Source organism: Nansenia antarctica (genome assembly GCF_963989245.1).
Source record: "Nansenia antarctica genome assembly, chromosome: 7".
Lineage (NCBI taxonomy): Eukaryota > Metazoa > Chordata > Actinopteri > Argentiniformes > Microstomatidae > Nansenia > Nansenia antarctica.
Window position 1 is genome coordinate 61,626,493 of NC_137677.1, and position 17,660 is coordinate 61,644,152.

The 17,660-nt window shown below is 47.8% G+C and overlaps 1 protein-coding gene across 1 annotated transcript; it reads left to right on the forward strand.

Annotated features, from left to right (window-relative positions):
- Positions 1–1,047: 1,047 nt before the first annotated feature.
- gatd3 (glutamine amidotransferase class 1 domain containing 3) lies at positions 1,048–6,585 on the forward strand. Its single transcript, XM_080535713.1, has 7 exons — positions 1,048–1,222; positions 1,743–1,795; positions 1,952–2,065; positions 2,540–2,659; positions 3,590–3,682; positions 4,321–4,476; positions 5,741–6,585. The coding sequence occupies exons 1-7, from the start codon at positions 1,109–1,111 to the stop codon at positions 5,868–5,870; spliced, it is 780 nt and encodes a 259-aa protein (XP_080391839.1). The 5' UTR covers positions 1,048–1,108; the 3' UTR covers positions 5,871–6,585.
- The last annotated feature ends 11,075 nt before the right edge of the window (positions 6,586–17,660 follow it).

Sequence of the window (17,660 nt, forward strand, 5' to 3'; positions counted from 1 at the left end):
GAAGGCATGGAGATGGACACTGTGGCCGTAAACTAGGTCGTAATCCCTTACTTTTTCAAGGGTGAGTCATTATAGAAAGAGAGGATCAACAACCCTGTACAGTACATCTCCAACAGGGTAGGTAAGAGGTCGGTCGATTCGAATCTCAAATCACTCCAAATCACACAAAGCGAACATTTTCTAGAGCATGTTTCAATTCATGAATTGAATCTCAATCCCCTTCTTGCCACTTTGGTTGAGTTTAATTCAAAAGCACAGTGTTCCTTATCGATTGATTCCTCACTCATTTTGTACTTTGTGTGTTGTTATACAAAAGATGTAAATAATAACAACCAGAAAATATTTTCTCTTTAGAGTGTTTTTTTCCCGAATTTCCCGAATTCAATCACTTGCTTATTTCATTGAATATACTGTAATGCCAAGTTATGCTGACAAATGACCAGTTTACCAAACGAGCCACACGAGGGCGCTGTAAGATAATTTCCATACACAAAACCTCAAGGAAGGATATACCGTAATAATATGCTTATTCGCTGTCTGAATCTGCTCTCAGACTTGATACGAATAATATTAATAATCATATTATGATTACGTTTGGTTTACAAGCATTACGATGGTAATCGCGAAACGTCTTCCAGGTTACATTTTGTTTTTTAATGTACTTGGAGAAAATGAATCATATATCTATGGTCATGGCAGCCACATTAGCGATTAATCCAATAATACTGTATTTTCCACTATTATATATTTTTGACATCCATAAAAAAAATAAAAATCTATTACTATAGGACTTTTACTTTTGAAAAATTCCGAAATTCCGTGACCCGGAAATGCTTATTATACATATTGTGTTGACTTTACTTTATTAATGTCATTTATTTTAAATGACATGAATAACCTTTATAAAAGTTAATGGTGACAGAGGTGACGATACAAATGCTTGACATTTCATGATATACTCCTTGTCATTTTGACCCATTTTGATATTGCATGACCTTGCTTGGTTGAGTCTGCGACACGCATAGCGGTCTGTCTGTCTGAAGGTGTCTGTCTGTCTGAAGCTGTCAGTCACCACACCAGAGCTTAATAAACGTACGTTTGTCTAAACATGTTCGCGTTAAGATCACTAGCCTTCAGACCGCTACCATATCTGGTGAAAACACAGGCTGCAAACACGGGGCTCCATACTACCGCCAGCTGCAGTGGGGCAAAAGTTGCAGTTGTAAGTAAATTATTGTAGATAATAATATAAAACTGCAAAAACTCATGTTTGACAGGCAGCCTCGTCCAGCTGGCCCGGTGCTGTTCGTGCAAATAGAGTCAGTGCCCGGTCAATGAAACATTCTAGTTTGTGTGCATTAAATCGTGTTTGCAAGAGCAATAAATAGGCTACTTACTGTATCGTGCCAGCATGTAGAATAATCTTGTCTAGATATATGTCAAGTCAAATCAAATCAAATCAAATTGTATCGCATACGTGTAAGTGATATAGTGAAATTATTTTTGAATCTACCTCCTCCTACAACAGTAACAATCAGTAAACATCAGTAAATCAACAATACAGTATAACAAAGTAATAATAAAGCAATTAAGTAATATATAATATAATAATAATATTAACAATAATAATAATATTAACAATAATAATAATAATAATATTAACAATAACAATAATAATAATAATACAAATACTTTTTTTCCCACAAGAGAAGCTGACAGTAGTTCTGTTGTCATGTCGACAGGTGCTGTCTGGCTGTGGGGTGTATGACGGAACAGAGATCCATGAAGCCTCAGCGTCAGTATTTCAATATTCTTGCTTGATGCAAAATGTACACCTACACAAGTGAAGACAGTGGCTATTCCAATTTGACCTACTAGTCCTTACAGCAACCAAACCAAACAGCTACCTAACAAGCTTCTCTCTGGGCATGATGTTGTTTGTGCTGGTCAGGATCCTGGTTCACCTGAGTAGGGGTGGGGCCGAGGTCCAGATGTTCGCCCCTGACGTCTCTCAGATGCATGTGATCGACCACGGCAAGGGCCAGCCAGCAGAGGGCGAGACCCGGTCAGAATCAGTTCAATAACAGTCGTGTAGTCATGAATGTACAGAGCCCCCCTGGGACTGGGGTCACATGGTAGAAAACAAATGTGAATCCGTTCCCTCGTTTTTGTAATTCGTTCCCTCGGTTTAGTAATCCGTTCCCTCGGTTTAGTAATTCGTTATGGTTATGGTTATGGTTAAGGTTAGGGTTAGGGTTAGGCCCTACGAGCCAGAACGATCGTAAGGATTCTAACCCTAACCCTAACCCTAACGAATTACAAAACTGAGGGAACGGATTCACACATCAAATACTTTTTTCTACCATGTGACCCCAGGGGGGCTCCGTATGAATGTGCTCATTATAGACTGCAACACACAACCATAGGCTACAATCTGGTTCTAATCTAATCATGTGACAGGGTTAATCATGTGACTGGGTTAATCATGTGACAGGGTTAATCATGTGACAGGTGACTCTCTGTCTCTCTGGCCTATCAGGAACGTCCTTTCAGAGTCGGCGCGCATCGCTCGCGGCAACATCACAGATCTGGCCAAACTGAATGTCGGCGACCATGACGCCATCATTTTCCCTGGGGGCTTTGGGGCGGCGAAAAACCTGTACGTGGAACAACTTATCAACTGATATTGTTATTGTTGTTTGTGTGGAAAAATCAAGTGCTTATCTTTGATTGTGTCCAGTAAAACAATCATCAGAAACAGACATAACTGCTATACAGAGAAATGCATACATCCCTCTGTATCCCTCTCTCATCCCTCTGTACCCCTCTCTCTCACCCCTCTATCCTTCTCTCTCATCTCTCTGTATCCCTCTCTCTCATCCCTCTCTACCCCTTTCTCTCATCTCTCTATCCTTCTCTCTCATCCCTCTGTATCCCTCTCTCTCATCCCTCTCTACCCCTTTCTCCCATCTCTCTATCCTTCTCTCTCATCCCTCTGTATCCCTCTCTCTCATCCCTCTCTACCCCTTTCTCTCATCTCTCTATCCTTCTCTCTCATCCCTCTGTATCCCTCTCTCATCCCTCTCTACCCCTTTCTCTCACCCCTCTATCCTTCTCTCTCATCCCTCTCTACCCCTCTCTCTCATCCCTCTGTACCCCTCTCTCTCACCCCTCTATCCTTCTCTCTCATCTCTCTTTATCCCTTTCTCTCATCCCTCTCTCCTTCTCTCTCATCCCTCTGTATCCCTCTCTCTCATCCCTCTCTCCTTCTCTCTCATCCCCCTCTACCCCTCTATCTCACCCCTCTATCCTTCTCTCTCATCCCTCTCTATCCTTCTCTCTCATCCCTCTAACCTTCTCTCTCATCTCTCTTTATCCCTCTCTCATCTCTCTCTCATACCTCTCTTTCATCCCTCTGTATCCCTCTCTCTCACCCCTCTCTCTCATCCCTCTCTACCTCTCTCTCACCCCTCTATCCTTCTCTCTCACCCCTCTCTCTCATCCCTCTCTATCTCTATCTCTCTCGTGCCTCTCTCTCATCCCTCTGTACCCTCTCTCTCTCCCCTCTGCTGCGTTTGTTGTTGGGCAGGTCAACGTTTGCTGTGGACGGGGCAGACTGCAGGGTGAACACAGATGTGGAGCGTGTGGTGAAGGCCTTCCATAAAGCAGGCAAACCCATCGGGTGAGTGGACTACTGCCTGAGTGTGGCTCCTGTGGTGTCTAAAGTGTCCTCTATGCTGTTGTGTTGTGTAGTGTTGTGTTGTCTCCTGTCGTGTTGGGTTATATGGTGTATGCTATTGAGACTTAACCCTAACTGCTGTACTGGGCCCTGTTCCACAAAGCGTGATTAGAGCCAATTCAGACTACCTAGTTTTGATCATTTGCAATCATTTCAGCTCGAGTTCTGTTCCATGAATGTGGCTCAAATAATTCGCTATGCAACCAATCCCTCAGAACGAACCTGGTAGCGAGCAGGTTTACGGTCGGGTTTAAGTAAGAAGTCTGTCAAACATGTCTCACAGGCGGAAACTATATCTCGAACGATAGTTCCCGTCAAGTGTCTTTTTGGAAATATTAGTTCCCACCTTTTACGAGATTTTGATAGATAGTTTGATATACAACAGTTAGTTCCGAACAAGTAATTTGATTGGACAAGAGGCATCCCATGAGTGCTGATGTACAGTATAACATCACTGGGACTTTTAACTATTATGTATCACTCCGAAATGACCGTTATAGCTAGCCTGCAGATGTTTGTGTTCAGGTTACTAGGCAACAGTGGTTATTGTTGTGGTTATTGTTGTGGTTGTGTATTTGTAGGCTGTGCTGCATCTCTCCGGTCCTGGCGGCCAGGCTCCTCCCGGGGGTGGAGGTGACGGTGGGACACGAGGAGGAGGAGGGGGGCAGGTGGCCCTACGCTGGCACCGCCCAGGCCATCAAAGCTCTGGGGGCAAAGCACTGTGTCAAGGAGGTCACCATATCCTTTACCTATGCCTGAACTTGTGTACTTTTTTAAAGTAGGTCTTATGAAGTTAAGAGGAAATATGTCATTTTCTTTTTAAATGAAATTTATTAATTATTTAATTATTTGTATTGCCAAATATATTTGGACCTACAGGAAATTGACTTGGTGAGGTTGATGCATAGGACATAAAAAGAACAACAACAATATGAGCAAAAATAATTGTAAAAAGACAAATGGCAAAAAGATCAATAGAACAATAATTATGTAAAGGAAAATCCAGACTTATTTTGATGAGTCGCGTGACGTTGATGAAATACCCGTCCCCCAGGCTCTAATTGAGATAGAGATAGAGAGGGTTGATGGAATACCCCCCAGGCTGGGTAGCAAGTCCACTGCAGTCTTCTCAGGGTCTCTATGCATAAAGAGTTTAAAGGGATTCCTGGTTATTAAGACATGTAGGCCTTAATACGTTCTAATCTCCATCTCCTACTAAAAGATACTTGATGCAGCGAGACAGGTGCTGCTTGGACGCTCCCAAAACCTCCTAAAGCCATCGAAAGTCCTCCAATTCTACCGCAAAATTGGATATCTACAGCTGTTTTATTTCTATGTCTTCTCTCGTGTATGGCACGACATCGTTTTATTGTCGAAAGCAGTAATCAAGTCTGCCTTCCAGCGGCAACAAGCCAGCACCTCCTGTATACTGATTACCTGGTCAAAGCAGCTCAAGAATACAGTTCCACATTAAAAACACACATAGGTCACATACATTAATACATACAATAAAAACAGACAGACATAGCAGTGTTTATAAAATGTAGTGCCTATTTAAAAAGTCCAGTCATTTAAAAAAAAAAAAAAAAAAAAAAAGAATGTACACAAAAAAAAAACACAGTGTTATGGAAAAACAGTGTTAAAGGCCGAGCCAGGGCACCCCCGAAGGCGCAATTCCAGCGTATTAAGGCCTACATGTCTTAATAACCAGGGTTCCCTTTAATGTACTGTATGTTTTCAACACAATGCTCACATTCCCCATTTTTGGTTCAGTCGGTGGAGGTAGATATCGGAGGACGGGCTCATTGTAATGCATGGAACAATGGAGTAAGGAATGGTATCAAACATACCATACCTCATTCCATTCCATCCCTTACTAATGAACAAAATCTCCTCCTCCGATTTCTACCTCCACCAGCCTCCCCTGGCTTCAGCAGCTTGATCTGTGAGTACCCTGCCCAACCTTGTGGTCTGTGACCCTTGACCTGTGTGTGTGTGTCACGAGGCCCATGTGGACCAGAAGAACAAAGTGGTGACATCGCCGGCCTTCATGTGCGAGACGCAGCTGCACCTCATCTTCGACGGCATCGGCGCCATGGTTACCGACGTCCTGAAACTCAGCGGGAAGTGAGGAGAGCGTCGTCCTCGCCGTCATAGCAACCAGGTGTCCTGCATTGTGGTCCAATCAAGGCCGTCTGATCTCCAGTCAGTTTTGTAGCTTTTTTTTTTTGACTTTTCAGTTACAGTTCATTAAGTTACAGCACTTGACAACTGATTAATCAAAGCTTTTAGATGTACTTTGAAGTGGTAGTATTCAGTGCAAGATGTAACAATGTTATTCTTGTATTGTTAAAAATGTAAAAAAATCGAGAGGATGCGAATACAGCATCAATATGCATGTATGCAAGATCAGTCTGATAAAGATACTGTATATTAGTACATTTAATATATTTCATAGGCACAAAATAAACATCAGTGCCTGTGCAGACAAGCACTACCATTTCCTGTATCGTCCAGTAGAGGGCACCCCCAGATCATGAGTCCACCAACACCAGTACAAACATTGATTGTCCTAGATTATCTCCCATATTTAGGCCGTTTGGATCAATAACAACCAATATTCATGATATGAACCAAGCAAGCGACCACAGTGTTTCAAGGCCAATACGCTGTAGATGTCACAACTGCTGAAATGTTGTTTTATAAAGCAGGCTTCATGCAGACTCCTATGATGAGAGGACAGAGAGCGAGGAGGCTGTATTCTTTGTGAACGTCTGTGTTCTCTGGGTTCGAGGACAGAAAGAGACACGTTACAGCAGGGAATTGAACAATTGAAGTGAATGTTGGTTGCATTAAAAGTGGTTGGAACTGAAATGGGACCTAAATGTGTTGTTTGTTCGACCCCTTCTGCTTGACTGAACTCGGGGGAGGGGGGGGGGGGGGGGGACTAGGATTAGAATATTCACACTGAATCTTTACTTGAGTTATCTGAGGAGACCTTTGTGTGGGTGTGGGTGTGGGTGTGGGTGTGGGTGTGGGTGTGGGTGTGTGTGTTTGTCTGTGTCTGTGTCTGTCTGCCCCACATTCCCCCACTCTACGCATCCTAACCTAATTCTCACAAACATACCGTCCAAAGAGTCGGAGCTTAAAGTCTGCGTGTGGATCTCTCTGTCTGGTCTATCAGTCTGTATGGGACGATTATGTTGAAGCTACGCTCATCGTGGGAGAGCAGCCATGTTGGCTCATGAATAGGTTCTGTTAGAGGCTAGCTTCGAGGGGACCTCTACGCTCCCTGACTCCCCCATACTTCCGAGGGAGTGAACGAGCTACCTGCACACTCTGGGAACCAGTGGAGAGTAGAGAATCAGAGCGCAACCGTGATCACTTCAAGGAAGGAAGGAAGGAAGGAAGGAAGGAAGGAAGGAAGGACGCTTTTTAAAGTATAGAAACAGGGACCAGGGATGTGGATGTGTGGTGAAACAGGGTTGGTCGGTGGATGAGGTGATTGGGTGATTGACAGGCGCTCAGAGATGATGTCACCCTGTGGGCGGGTCTTGTGAGGAGAGAGGTCAGAGTTGAACCTCCTCTCTCCTAGCCTCCTCTCTCCTAACCTCCTCCCTCCTAGCCTCCTCTCTCCTAGTCTCCTCTCTCCTAGCCTCCTCTCTCCTAGTCTCCTCTCTCCTAGTCTCCTCTCTCCTAGTCTCCTCTCTCCTAGTCTCCTCTCTCCTAGTCTCCTCTCTCCTAGCCTCCTCCCTCCTAGCCTCCTCCCTCCTAGTCTCCTCTCTCCTAGCCTCCTCTCTCCTAGTCTCCTCTCTCCTAGTCTCCTCCCTCCTAGCCTCCTCTCTCCTAGCCTCCTCCCTCCTAGTCTCCTCTCTCCTAGCCTCCTCTCTCCTAGCCTCCTCTCTCCTAGTCTCCTCTCTCCTAGCCTCCTCTCTCCTAGCCTCCTCTCTCCTAGTCTCCTCTCTCCTAGCCTCCTCTCTCCTAGCCTCCTCTCTCCTAGTCTCCTCTCTCCTAGTCTCCTCTCTCCTAGTCTCCTCTCTCCTAGTCTCCTCTCTCCTAGTCTCCTCTCTCCTAGCCTCCTCTCTCCTAGTCTCCTCTCTCCTAGTCTCCTCCCTCCTAGTCTCCTCTCTCCTCGCCTCCTCTCTCCTAGTCTCCTCCCTCCTAGTCTCCTCTCTCCTAGCCTCCTCCCTCCTAGTCTCCTCTCTCCTAGTCTCCTCTCTCCTAGCCTCCTCTCTCCTAGCCTCCTCTCTCCTAGCCTCCTCTCTCCTAGCCTCCTCTCTCCTAGTCTCCTCTCTCCTAGTCTCCTCTCTCCTAGCCTCCTCTCTCCTAGTCTCCTCTCTCCTAGTCTCCTCTCTCCTAGTCTCCTCTCTCCTAGTCTCCTCCCTCCTAGTCTCCTCTCTCCTAGTCTCCTCCCTCCTAGCCTCCTCTCTCCTAGCCTCCTCTCTCCTAGTCTCCTCTCTCCTAGTCTCCTCTCTCCTAGTCTCCTCTCTCCTAGCCTCCTCTCTCCTAGCCTCCTCTCTCCTAGCCTCCTCTCTCCTAGTCTCCTCTCTCCTAGCCTCCTCTCTCCTAGCCTCCTCTCTCCTAGTCTCCTCTCTCCTAGTCTCCTCTCTCCTAGCCTCCTCTCTCCTAGCCTCCTCTCTCCTAGCCTCCTCTCTCCTAGTCTCCTCTCTCCTAGTCTCCTCTCTCCTAGTCTTCTCTCTCCTAGCCTCCTCTCTCCTAGCCTCCTCTCTCCTAGTCTCCTCTCTCCTAGCCTCCTCTCTCCTAGTCTCCTCTCTCCTAGCCTCCTCTCTCCTAGTCTCCTCTCTCCTAGTCTCCTCTCTCCTCTCTCCTAGTCTCCTCTCTCCTCTCTCCTAGTCTCCTCTCTCCTAGTCTCCTCTCTCCTAGTCTCCTCTCTCCTCTCTCCTAGTCTCCTCTCTCCTCTCTCCTAGCCTCCTCTCTCCTAGCCTCCTCTCTCCTAGTCTCCTCTCTCCTAGCCTCCTCCCTCCTAGCCTCCTCTCTCCTAGTCTCCTCCCTCCTAGCCTCCTCCCTCCTAGTCTCCTCCCTCCTAACCTCCTCCCTCCTAGTCTCCTCTCTCCTAGTCTCCTCTCTCCTAGCCTCCTCTCTCCTAGCCTCCTCTCTCCTAGTCTCCTCCCTCCTAACCTCCTCTCTCCTAGTCTCCTCTCTCCTAGTCTCCTCCCTCCTAGTCTCCTCCCTCCTAGTCTCCTCTCTCCTAGCCTCCTCTCTCCTAGTCTCCTCCCTCCTAGTCTCCTCTCTCCTAGTCTCCTCTCTCCTAGTCTCCTCTCTCCTAGCCTCCTCTCTCCTAGCCTCCTCTCTCCTAGCCTCCTCTCTCCTAGCCTTCTCTCTCCTGACCTGCATCACTCAACAGTTCTTGTTCAGCACCAAGCTTCATCTCATCTCTACCACGGGGTAGCGCCTCCTTGGGGGTGATGGGAGGTACGAGCCCCCATGGTGGGGCATGGAATCCCCAAACAGGATTAGTCACAGAGCAGAGCTTCAGGGCCGCTGTTCGCATGGCGCCATGCTACGCTGGCCTGAGCTCAAAGGAAGGCCGGTACAGCCCACCCGTACCAACACTTCCTGACGGTTCCTCCCAGTTCTTTTAAAACACATACAGGCAGAACACACATACACACACACACACACGCACATGCACGCACACACATACACACATACACACACACACACACACACACACACACACTCCTCAACATGTGGCGTTTCTGTTAATTGTTCTCCCCAGGACACTGAGCCTCCATTGGTGCCCAGGACAGCCAGGCCTAGTCCTGGGGTCCCTGCTAAGCATGAGAGGGTTCAGATCCAAGCCTCCCCTCCTGTGGATCCATGTGCTTTAAAGACCACAGAAAGTCAGTGGTTTCAGCTGTTTGGTGAAAGGCTGTGTATATGCCTGTTAACCAGTTGACTTCATACGCCTGCCGTTTATAAATATGCTTTATTAAGTTCCATTTGGTTCGTCGTTAGACATTACAGTTTTTTTTTTTTACGATTGCTAAGTCGCAGTGTTCAATACTGAAGTCACATTGTCATTACTAACATGCATCTTGGCCAAACGCTTCATACATGTCTCAAAAGAAGCTTGTTCAACCACACACTGGCAACAATGTTCACTCATAACACTCTGACCTATACAAAACACTAACAACAGGGAACATTAAATAGTTTGAATGATTTTCACAAGAATAAATATTTCATTATAAGAATGGTTTGATTTATAGTAATCATAAAGAATAGTTGACTGTACAACTGTTAAGTATTAGGCAACAAGAGTGAATCAGAAATGCCACAATTTGCTTCTATCCTTTAGTGTATTTCTGTACTGTTTTTTCAGTATCTTTGCAGAAAGTAAGTAATTTACTTGTGTAAAATGAAAAGTAGAAAATAAAGTGGAAAATGCTCACAAAGTTCAAAGAAAAAAGAAAAACAGTAATTCCAGGGCTACAATACAATAGCAATCACACCCAAAAAATTGCAGGTGGGAGAGTTTGAATGAGAGAAGTGTTATGGGTTTTGGAGAACGTGGTCATTGAATGCATTTTGTATGAAAGCAGCAATGCACAAATCACAGAGAAAGAGTCACAGTTTGGTCCACATGGACTTCTGCTTTGCTGACTGTATGAAGAGTTGTGACTCTGTGACTTCAGTATTGAACACTGTGACTTAGCGACCGTAAAAAACGGTAACTTCAAAAGTGCACTACATTTACTTGTGAAAAGTGGAAAATAAAGTGGAAAATGAAAAGTTCAAACCCCCCCAAAATACAGAAGGTATTAGCTATCACAAACAATGTCTCACTCCTGAGGGTTTTGGTCCACCCTCTGGTCTGCATCTGGTCACATCTAATGTCTTCCCTGGCAATGCAGCTAGTCTATTTTATTTCATTGTATAAATTCTGCAAATATTTTCTAGACATTTCAATATGATTACTGCAAGAATTCACCAAATTATTCTGTTTTGAATGTGTTCTTCACAGTTTGGAAAACAGTGTGTTAACATTGGAAAAATGTGCTGCAAATACATAACGTTTTGCAAGTGGTGGAGTTTGAATGAGAGAAGAGTTCATGGATTTTGGAGAACGTGGTCATTGAAAGCATTTTGTGTGAAAGCAATGTAAAACGAGTCACAGTTTTGTCCACATGGAATTCCGTTTCGCTGACTGTATGAACAGTTTTGACAATGTGACTTCAGTTTTGAACACTGCGACTTAGCAATCATAAAAAAACTGTAACAAAGTTAGAGGTTAACAAAACAGTTGGACAGCTTTTCCACATTGCCCTCCATGTGTGCGTTGTAAACAGTCCTGGTTACAGGGTCCATACTACTTGGATGGATATCACAGAGTTGGAGAACATGCCCACGATTCAACAGGTGGTTGTTTTTCTGTTGCCAAGATGAACAGATGCATTCGGATTCGGTTACAATACATCTAAGGGGGGTCCTGACTCCTGGGAGGCCCGTTTTCAGACCAGGACATGTATTTATTCTGTTCCCATGGGCTGTGGTCTGTGGATGGGGCATTCCCCTGCTCCCCCCCCCCCCCCCCGCCTCTCTTCATCACGCCAAGAGAGCTAGGCAAACAAGACCCTGGGTACAGCCAATTTGTTCGGACAAATGTGGGGATTTGGGGCCTCTGCAGGCTTGGCGGGGACGAGGGCTAAGTGCTTGTGTGCCAAGCGCCCCCCCCCTACCCTCTGATCTCCCCAAGTCAGTCCATTCATCAGGCCCTTTGTCTGATGGGGGTGGGTGAAAACTTGAACCTGAGGCTGGTGACCTGTACCAAGACAGCGTAAACCAGGATACTATTACACGTTTCTCTCACTACCTCCCTCGCTCTTCCTCATCACTTCCTCCCTCCCTCCCTCTTCCTCATCACTACCTCCCTCCCTCTTCCTCATCACTCCCTCCCTCTTCCTCATCACTCCCTCCCTCCCTCTTCCTCCTCATCACTCCCTCCCTCTCTCTTCCTCCTCATCACTCCCTCCCTCCCTCTTCCTCCTCATCACTCCCTCCGTCCCTCTTCCTCCTCATCACTCCCTCCCTCTCTCTTCCTCCTCATCACTCCCTCCCTCCCTCTTCCTCCTCATCACTCCCTCCCTCCCTCTTCCTCATCACACCCTCCCTCCCTCTTCCTCATCACTCCCTCCCTCCCTCTTCCTCCTCATCACTCCCTCCCTCCCTCTTCCTCATCACTCCCTCCCTCCCTCTTCCTCCTCATCACTCCCTCCCTCCCTCTTCCTCATCACTCCCTCCCTCCCTCTTCCTCATCGCTCCTCTCCTCTCTCACGCTGAGTGGGGTCATGGCGTCGCCCACAGAAAGTGAAATGTAACAAAAATGTGATTCATTCAATTTCTTCTCTCTCTCTCTCTCTCTCTCTCTCTCTCTCTCTCTGTCTCTCTTTCCACTTTATCATGTAATTCCACCCCCTCGTTCTCAGCTCAATTGAGTTGGGTGGGCGAGTGGGTGGGTGGGTGGCTGTAAGAGTTGTACGTGTCTATGTGTGTATGTGTGTGTGTGTGTGTGTGTGTGTGTGGGGAGGGAGTTGCCCCCCTCCCTCCCTCCCTCCCTCCCTCCCCAGCGACAATAGGCCGAGGCCCCAGTGTATTAGTACAAGTGGCTGGGACAACCTGAGCGGCCGCTGGGCCGGGGGCGCTGGGCGCGGCGGTGAGACGGCGGTGGCGGTGGCGGGCCTCCCCCCAGCATGCTGATCAGGGGATTAAGACCCTGCGGCTGCAGTGGGTCAAGAGCGTGGGGGAGAGAGGGAGAGGGAGAGAGAGAGGGAGAGAAAGAGAGAGAGGGAGAGAGAGAGAGAGAGGGAGAGAAAGAGAAAGAGAGGGAGGGAGAGAGAGGGAGAGAAAGAGAAAGAGAGAGAGGGAGAGAGAGAGAGAGAGAGTGCAGAAAATGAAAGGGAGGGAAAGGCATGTGGGCGGGGGGGGGGGGGTCGAGGAAAACCGCCAATCCCACCACTGAAGAACAGCCACATTCTCCCTCACCACCCCCCCCCCCCCCCGCAGAACCACCACCCACAGCCACTTGTCTGTTGTGTCTCTGTGTTGCAGGATAATACGGTGGCATGATCCAAGCCTGGGTTGCCATCTGGTCTCCTGCCTGCCCCGTCGGCAGCCATTCAGGCCTGATTACAGAGTTCCAGTATGAGGGTCTGTCATACTGGTCCGTCTCCTTGAAGAGGCCTTCTCCCCTCACTCAAATGAGATGACGTTGGGTTACGTAGCACTGGCTACGTAAGTTGAGACTTCACACCTGGGCAGTGGAGGTGTAATGACGTGATGTCTGAGGTGAATCAAGTTCGGGGGACTTTATGACAGCTAGAGCTGGGAGAAGGAGGGGCTGTGGCCAGACGATGTGTGGTCATGCCACAGGTTGGTGAACCACCATACACCTGTAAAAGGACTCAGGGAGAGAGGGATTTAGCCCTCTGCACACACACACACACACACACACACACACACACACACACACACACGTAATGCACACACACACACACACACACACACACACACACACACATACACGTAATGCACACACACACACACACGCACACAGACACACACGTAATGCACACACACACACACACGTACTGCATACACACACGCACACACACATAGACACACACACACACACACACACACACACACACACGCAAACACACCCACACGCAAACACACACACACACACACACACATACAAATCCATTCCTACACCTACCAAGGCCCTTGTGAGCCCCCCCAACCCCCCCCCCCCCTTGTGGTTGGTTCCGCCCTCAGATCAGAAGGCAGCTGGTCAGCAGAGCGGGCTGAACAATTACAGTTCCAGAGTAGACAGGGAGGGGGGAGGGGGGGTCTCTGAATGTTCCTCTGTACTGACCCTTCCTGCACAGTCCACCTCCCCACCCCCCCACCCCCACCACCAGCCTTGTTAGCCTCAGCAGGGGGTCCCAGCAGCCACCAGGGCTGTTAAGGGGGGGGGGGGCTGTTCATGTGAGTGAATGGGGGAGGCGGCAGGACATTAGCAGATAAAATGGAACCTCCAATCTACATATGCATACTGCTGACTAGCATTAGAGAGGAGAGGAGCCAGAACGTGTGCAAGGTGGCCCAATGCAACAGGCACGGGGAGGTGTGTGTGTGTCTGTGTGTGTGTGTGTGTGTGTGTGTGTCTATATGTCTGTGTGTCTGTGTCTGTGTGTCTGTGTGTGTCTCTGTGCACGTGTGTGTCTCTGTGTGTGTCTCTATGTGTGTGTGTGTGTCGTGGGGGGGGGGGGGCGGGGGTCTACAATATTGGGTTTAATTCATACCAGAGCCCCTCTATCAAAGAAGAAGACGTGCAGCAATTAGCGTGGGTGTAAAAGAGAGCAGGAGGAGAGGGAACAGGGCCAGGAGACGCTGGTTGTGAATCTGACACATTAAATGGTGAACGGCGTTCATTAGCATATGGTTGTGTAGAGTCGCTTTATTCATTGGGAATTGAATGCATGTTGCCTCGCCACTCCCCCCCCACACATCCCCCCATCCTTCTACCATCCCCATGGCCACCTTTCAGCCATCCTGTTTCTCCTCCTTTTTACATTTATTTTCTATTGCCCTCGTCTTTTTGCTGCCGTGTAGCTGAATGGCACGGATGGCGTTCCCCCCCCCCCGGCGCGCCACACTCAACCCAAGCCCAAGATAATAAACCTTTGAAAAATGATTTGACTAACATACCGTGTGGTTTCTGATTATTTGGAGGCTCTTAAATCAGTTTAACATATCGTGAGCTTAGAATGATAAGGTTCTATCTCCGTTTAGGGTAGTTCAGAGATATTGAGCGTCAACGTTTTTACATTCCATTATGTTTTGTGAGATGGAACCTTTGTATTTTATGAATTACTAACTCAAAAATGTCAACATTTTAAAAATAACACCACACAGGCATTAATAAACACCTAATGGATCAGATTATGTAAAAAACTCAATTTTGACAAAAATGGAGATAGAACCTGATAATTCTAACGTCACGATATACAGTGCCCTGTGTAAGTAATGGAACAGTGGCAAGCACGTTTTCTTCTTTTGTCTCTATAGTCCAAAGGTTTGGATTACGGTGAGGTTAAAGTAGAGATTATCTGCTTTGATGTGTTGGTATTTGTTTACATATTGGTTTTTACCATTCAGAAATTGCAACACTTTTTATGCATAGTCCCTCTATTATTTCAGGGTACCCAACAGTAATGGGGACAATTGACTTCACAGGTGTTTCTGTTCTAGGCCTTGTGTTCGCCTCTGCAATCTGCTAGTCATGTCTGTCAACATGGAGACCAAAGAGGTGTCAATAAGAGTCAAGGACGCCTTTATGAAGGCTGAAAAATCAAAGAAACAGCCAAAATCTAAGGCTTGCCCAAATCAGCAGTTTGGAGCTTAGAAATCATTAGAAAGAAGACAACATTGGGACTGGTGAGCTCAGCAATTGCAGACGGGCATGTAAGCCAAATGAGATTTACCGGTACAGTGGATGACCAAATAATGCTGACCATCATTTAAAAAAAAAAAACTCAAAACAACTGTCCCACTGATCAGCCATACTCTCCATGGGGTAGGTGTGAACATGTCAGAGACTGCCATCCACCGAAGGTTTGAGGAAAAAAGAATCTGCCCAAGATTTACACAATACCACCTCATCTGTGAAACATTCATATTAATATGTAAAGCTGCCACTAAAACTGCCTTTTTGCTGCTGATGGTAGCTGCAGAATGTATTTTAAAGTGTACATAATAAACACCATGTCTGCTCAAATACAAGCAAACTCCTCCAAATTCAAGACAATGACCCAAAACATACTGCCATAGAAACTACAGGAGTTTTTCAGGGCCAACTATTGACTGGCCAAGTCAATCTTCAGATTTAAATCCTATTTAACATGGATTTTATTTCCTGATGACCTAAAGATTTTAGGTCTTTTTTTTTTTTTTAAACAAACAACCCAGCATCTGGTGGGGTCAATGGTGTTGCAGATTCAGACAGTTATTGCATGCAAAGGATTGTCGACCAAATACTAAACACTGTCCCATTACTTACGCCATGTAACTGTACTGCACTGTATGTTGATATTCAGTCTTCTTTGAAAACATACATGTCAATTGCAAAGACTTTGAAAAATATGAAAAAAAGATTAAGATCTGAAAAGAATGAATACAAACAGTAGTTTTAAACTCGACCACATTGGTCACTGACAGAGGAGTCTTAGTTCAGTACAACAAAACAACGTTACTCATTCCCCTTAGGCCAACCATAGGTACACCATAGACCTCTACGGGTACACCCACTTCGATGAATCAACACCAGTGGAGGCTGGTGGAGATAGAAATGAGAGGATGGGCTCATTGTATTGCATAGAACGAAATGAGAAATGGTAACAAGGTCACATGTTTGAAACCAATTCATATTCCATTCCATTCATTTGTGTGTGTTTTTTAGTTTTTTTGTTTTTTTTACCTCCGCCAGCCTCCACTGATCTAAAGGGACTTTGCCTCTGAGTCTCAGCCTGTCTTCTCTGCTGTCTGGGGCTGTAAAAGAGCAGAGTTGCAGGCCCAGTGTGGTGCCTTCCCTCCTTTCCCTCCTTCCCTCCTTTGTCTGGAAGGTTCCCCGTGCCAGCCTTCTCCTGTCACATTAGTGCACTTCAACACCACACCACGCCACAGCTGCCTGCCTGCCTGCCTGCCTCTCTGTCTGCCTGCCTCTCTGCCTGCCTGCCTGCCTGCGTGCCTGCCTGCCTGTCTGTCTGCCTGCCTCTCTGTTTGTCTGTCTGCCTGCCTGCCTCTCTGTCTGCCTGCCTCTCTGTCTGTTTGTCTGCCTGCCTGTCTGTCTGTCTGTCTGTCTGTCTGCCTCCCTGCCTGCCTGCCTGTCTGTCTGTCTGTCTGCCTTCCTGCCTGCCTCCCAGCCTGCCTGCCTCTCTGTCTGTTTGTCTGCCTGCCTGCCTCTCTGTCTGTCTGCTTCCCTGCCTGCCTGCCTGCCTGCCTGCCTGTCTGCCTGCCTGCCTCTCTGTCTGTTTGTTTGTCTGTCTGCCTGTCTGCCTGCCTGCCTGCCTGCCTGCCTGCCTGCCTGCCTGTCTGTCTGCCTGCCTGCCTGCCTGCCTGCCTCTCTGTCTGTCTGTCTGCCTGCCTGCCTCTCTGTCTGCCCGCCTGCCTGCCTGCCCGCCTGCTTGCCTGCCCGCCTCTCTGTCTGTCTGCCTGCCTGCCTGCCTGCCTGCCTGTCTGTCTGTCTGTCTGCCTGCCTCTCTGTCTGTCTGCCTGCCTGCCTGCCTCTCTGTCTGTTTGTCTGTCTGCCTGCCTGCCTGCCTGCCTGCCTGCCTGCCTGCCTGCCTCTCTGTCTGTTTGTCTGCCTGCCTGCTTCTCTGTCTGTTTGTCTGTCTGCCTGCCTGCCTCTCTGTCTGTTTGTCTGTCTGCCTGCCTGCCTGCCTGCCTGCCTGCCTCTCTGCCTCTCTGTCTGTCTGCCTGCCTCTCTGTCTGTTTGTCTGTCTGTTTGTCTGTCTGTCTGCCTGCCTGCCTGCCTGCCTGCCTGCCTGCCTGCCTGCCTGCCTCTCTGTCTGTCTGTCTGTCTGCCTGCCTGCCTGTCTGCCTGCCTGCCTGCCTGCCTGCCTGCCTGCCTGCCTGCCTCTCTGTCTGTTTGTCTGTCTGTCTGCCTGCCTGCCTGCCTCTCTGTCTGTCTGTCTGCCTGCCTGCCTGCCTGCCTGCCTGCCTGCCTGCCTGCCTGCCTGCCTGCCTGCCTGCCTGCCTCTCTGTCTGTCTGTCTGTCTGTCTGCCTGCATCAGTCTTTCTCTACTCTTCCAGCCTGGCTCCAGAAAAGGACAGGGCTTTCACACGGCCAAGGAACTGCGTTCGCGAACCAAGTCTGGAACCGGCTGGCGCGTTCCGA

Bases quoted from the DNA above. Each gene is read 5' to 3' on its own strand.
- gatd3 (XM_080535713.1), top strand. From the start codon at position 1,109: ATGTTCGCGTTAAGATCACTAGCCTTCAGACCGCTACCATATCTGGTG. The intron at 1,223-1,742 runs GTAAGTAAATTA...TCATGTCGACAG, and splicing joins GTGGGGCAAAAGTTGCAGTT to GTGCTGTCTGGCTGTGGGGT. The intron at 3,683-4,320 runs GTGAGTGGACTA...GTGTATTTGTAG, and splicing joins AAAGCAGGCAAACCCATCGG to GCTGTGCTGCATCTCTCCGG.